Source organism: Sinocyclocheilus anshuiensis, unplaced genomic scaffold, assembly GCF_001515605.1.
Source record: "Sinocyclocheilus anshuiensis isolate Anshui unplaced genomic scaffold, SAMN03320099.WGS_v1.1 scaffold238, whole genome shotgun sequence".
In the NCBI taxonomy this organism is placed as follows: Eukaryota; Metazoa; Chordata; class Actinopteri; order Cypriniformes; family Cyprinidae; genus Sinocyclocheilus; species Sinocyclocheilus anshuiensis.
Window position 1 is genome coordinate 635,831 of NW_015547674.1, and position 3,963 is coordinate 639,793.

A 3,963-nucleotide genomic window follows, 5' to 3' on the forward strand; every position below is an offset into this window, starting at 1 on the left:
TGTAAACCTGAGAGAAAGGAAGGCTGGAAGAGTGTGAAAACACACAGAAGTGTTCAAACGGTGCACTCTCTGAAAGAGGAGCTGGAACTGCTGGAGCTTCAGAGGATCTGTGCAACAACAGCTAACTCTGTGTAATCCGTGAAGTTCCCTTTCTTTGTCAGAATACGAGATCGAATCGATTTCATCCGAACAACAACGCAGCCGCTGTTCTGTATGTTGTAGTCCTTTAGCAGAGGTCAGTCCGGGTTGTTTGGTGGTGATCCCCCCGTAGTGTCCCCTCAGTGGTGAACCTCCATGCCCATAGCTGGTGAGACACACTGCATCTGGCCAAAGTTAGAGGTCTTGGGCGTCTTACCTGTAATCCCTAAACTATCCTATTACAACGGCCCTCTCCAATGAGAAACAAGGCCACTGTCTGCTCAGCAAAGCCAGTGCTGCATCGCTGCCTTGCGTCACGCAGGTGGAGGATAAAGATGATGAATAACGACAAGCAAGAGAAGCTGGAAGGACTGAGACAGCCGGGGTGCTTAAAGCTGCCTATGAAGCTGATAGGTGCTAGACTTTGTAGAAATGATGAGGGCCTTCGCCTTCCTTCAAAGCTCAGTGTGGTTCTAGAGCGTCTCTCGGTTCAGAAGTGAAGAGAATCAGTTCACTGAGCCATGAGAGCAGCCGTAATTCATTTTAAATCCTGTTCTTGTGTTTAAATGTGACCCTGGAGCACAAAACCAGTCTTAAGTGTCAATTTTGTGAAATTGAGATTTATGCATCATCTGAAAGCTGAATAAATAAGCTTTCCATTGATGTATGGTTTGTTAGGATAGGATAATATTTGGCTGAGATACAACTATTTGAAAATCTGGAATCTGAGGGTGCAAAAAAAATCTAAATATTGAGAAAATCATCTTTAAAGTTGTTCAAATTAAGTTCTTAGCAATGCATATTACTAATCAAAAATTAAGTTTTGATATATTATATAGGAAGGATGCATCAATGCAAATAAAAATAAAGGATTCAACATTTATGGGAACCTTAAGACCTTTTTTTTTTTTTTAGAATAATGTAATATAATATGAAGTCATTGTTTTATTTTCTCAGCTTTTTCACTGAATAGTCTTTTTTGCAGACCTTTGGTTACACGTTACATGTGATGGATCTAAAATACCTGTGTTTTTGAACTTTTGCTGAGATGCCATTGGCTTTTGATTTAATGTCAGTTTTATCTGACATTAAATATTTGTAGTGATGTGAATTATTTGATGTTCCGTGCTGTGACATGCTACACTCCATGTTCTGTAAGTTTATTATTTTAAACAACATTATAGTTTTTAATTTTATGGATGCAGCTTCGATGACTTCATATTAATTGGGAGACTGCATGTTACATTTTTACTTTTTATAATTTATGTTGTTTACACTGCAGGGTAATATAAAAGTGTTAAAACAAAAATTAATGACTGACTGCCTCAGACTACATAATAGATGTATTTCAGCTTTCTTTTCCATTAGTTATGGATTTATCTTTCACTGTATCTTAATTATCAGGTATTTAATCAAGAAATCAGGTGAAACTGTATTACATGTAATGCACATTAAAATGACTATTTACTCTTTTCAAGATAAGAAACTTCCAGCATTAATGTTTGTTCTACTTTTATTTATATTAACATGCAAATAATTACAGACATTAATACAAACGTCAACAGCAAGAAAGATGCATTGCACAAGCTGGCGTACCACTAAAATTAATAATAATAATAATTCAAAATCAACATGACATTCTACAGCATCCTGAGTTTGTCAAAAGAATGCAATGTGCTTTTTCTGTAATCTTCTATTAAACTGTCATCCGCATAACCACATTTATTACATACAGATAGACAATTATTACATTTTAAATGTGCATTCACATTTTTCTAGTGAGAAAACATATGGGATGAACTACGTATATATATCACACGGCTAATGTTTTTTCCTATAATCTTTCACAAATAAATAAAAAACTACACATGAAGATATATATAGTCTTTTAAAGCTAATATAGAAATACTGTAAAGAGTAAAATGAAGAAGTAATAGTATTAGAAGAATTAAACACACATTAGCATGTGCGGCATTAGAATTCAAATGAATATTAAATAAACATGAATAAATATCTAATGAGCCGGTTTTAGTAGCTTTTGTTCATTATTTGATGAAAATAGCAGTGTTTTGTCTTTATACCAAACCCAAGAACTACATAAAAACTATGAGATCATCTTGTGTCCCGGGAGACAAATATCTTTCACTATGATCCTGAACAGAACCGACCATTTTACAGACTTTTTTTTTTTTCAAATCTATTTTTTTCCTAACAAGCATCAACCAGCATTAAACCGCTACATTAAATATCATACGGTTTCTTCTATAGAGTAGCCTAAAACTATAGCTATTTGGCTATGATTGATGAAGTGAAGTGATGCCAGTGAAAGACGTTGTTTAGAGGCAGAGCAAGTTACTACATGTTGGTGAAAGATTGCAAAGATTTTCCATAACATTAAAAATTAAATTAGGACAAATTTATCTTTAATTCAAAATAAGCACGTTATGATTTCCCCTCTCTGTTTTCTTTCTTGCATCAGTGATAAAATGCAAGTTGCCAAGATGGTTAGCCTGTACTTCATCACTAATATTTTTGACATATAACGAGCATTCCCCGTTAATCACAGGTGTGTGCTCTCCCCATCGTGAATAAAGTGGTCGAGCATTTTCTGAGCAGACTCCAGACCAAGCATCCCGCTTCTGTCCTCTCCAGCTTCTCTCCAGTTACACACAACCTCGTCTGCGTGCGAGCCAGACTGTGACAGGTGCAGGTCCATCATGGATTTATTGCTCCTCAGCTGGCTGTGATGATCCTGCTGCTGCTTCAGAAGCCGGATGGAGTGGATCTCCTCCAGGCTAGAGGACAGCATGCGAATGGGGGAGCCCAGGTTGTGCACCTCTGTGATCCGGTACACGTCGCATGCTGGACCTCCGAGACTCTGCTTGAAGCGGGCCAGGCTGGCATCCTCGATGGGAACCGGCAGGGTTTCGGGGTGGACGGTGAACTTGAGATGTGGTATCTGTAGGCCGTGGTGAGCTTGATGACATTTGCTCTCCTCGCCTCCAGACTCGTTCTCCGTGTCCATCAGTCCCCAGCCGCCTTGCCTCTGCTGCCACTGGAAATACACTGCACTTCCACGACTCCCCCTCGGGTCCGAGTCTAGAGCCTCCTCTCCCATTTCTGACCAGTCGGATTCCTCCTCCTCTGGGAGGGTTCCCAGCGACTGGTCATCGGCATGCATGGAGGCTTTCTCATAACGGTCGCTGTCCATGAACGGAGCTGGAGGAGGTGCGAGTGGAAGTGGAGTTATGGGATCGTCAGACTTCAGATGCTTCACCAGGGCATCCTGTAGCATTGATGTGACCTGAGAATACAGGAGCGTCATTAAATCAAGCCAGCTCGTTCTGAATGGACACATATTTGGAAAAAGCATGAATGAACTAATTATTGTACGTAGCACAATACATTTGAATCATAAGACGAAATGCTGTAAGGAACATTTCCACAGAAGAGTCATTCTCGGGAAATGATAGAAGTATCTGCATTCTTCCTCTTCTCTAGAGTGATTCCTAATCTAGTTGTCTGGAATTTTATATGACGAATATTGTGGGCTTTTTGATGTATTGCTTTTGTTCCTCTCTTGTACGTCACTTTGGATAAAGCGTCTGCTGAATACATAGAGTATATTTACAATCAAAAAATGAAACCTGAAAATGGTATAATTTAACTATATTATATATATATATATATATGTGTGTGTCCCTGCAGCACAAAAGCAGTGTTAAGTCGCTGGGGTATATTTGTAGCAATAGCCAACAATACATTGTATGGGTCAAAATTATACATTTTTCTTTTATGCCAAAAATCATTAGGATATTAAGTAAA

At 38.6% G+C, this 3,963-nt stretch overlaps 1 protein-coding gene across 2 annotated transcripts in view; it reads right to left on the minus strand.

The window, feature by feature from the left end:
* Positions 1–1,687: 1,687 nt before the first annotated feature.
* LOC107702936 (LIM domain-containing protein A) overlaps positions 1,688–3,963 on the minus strand; it is an 11,003-nt gene continuing 8,727 nt past the window's right edge. The window contains exon 9 of one of the 2 annotated variants that reach the window (XM_016505385.1): positions 1,688–3,442. In XM_016505385.1, coding sequence (XP_016360871.1) covers positions 2,699–3,442 — 744 coding nt within the window. In that variant the 3' untranslated portion in view covers positions 1,688–2,698. The remainder of the gene's footprint in view (positions 3,443–3,963) is intronic. The other variant, XM_016505383.1, reaches the window with a different exon arrangement.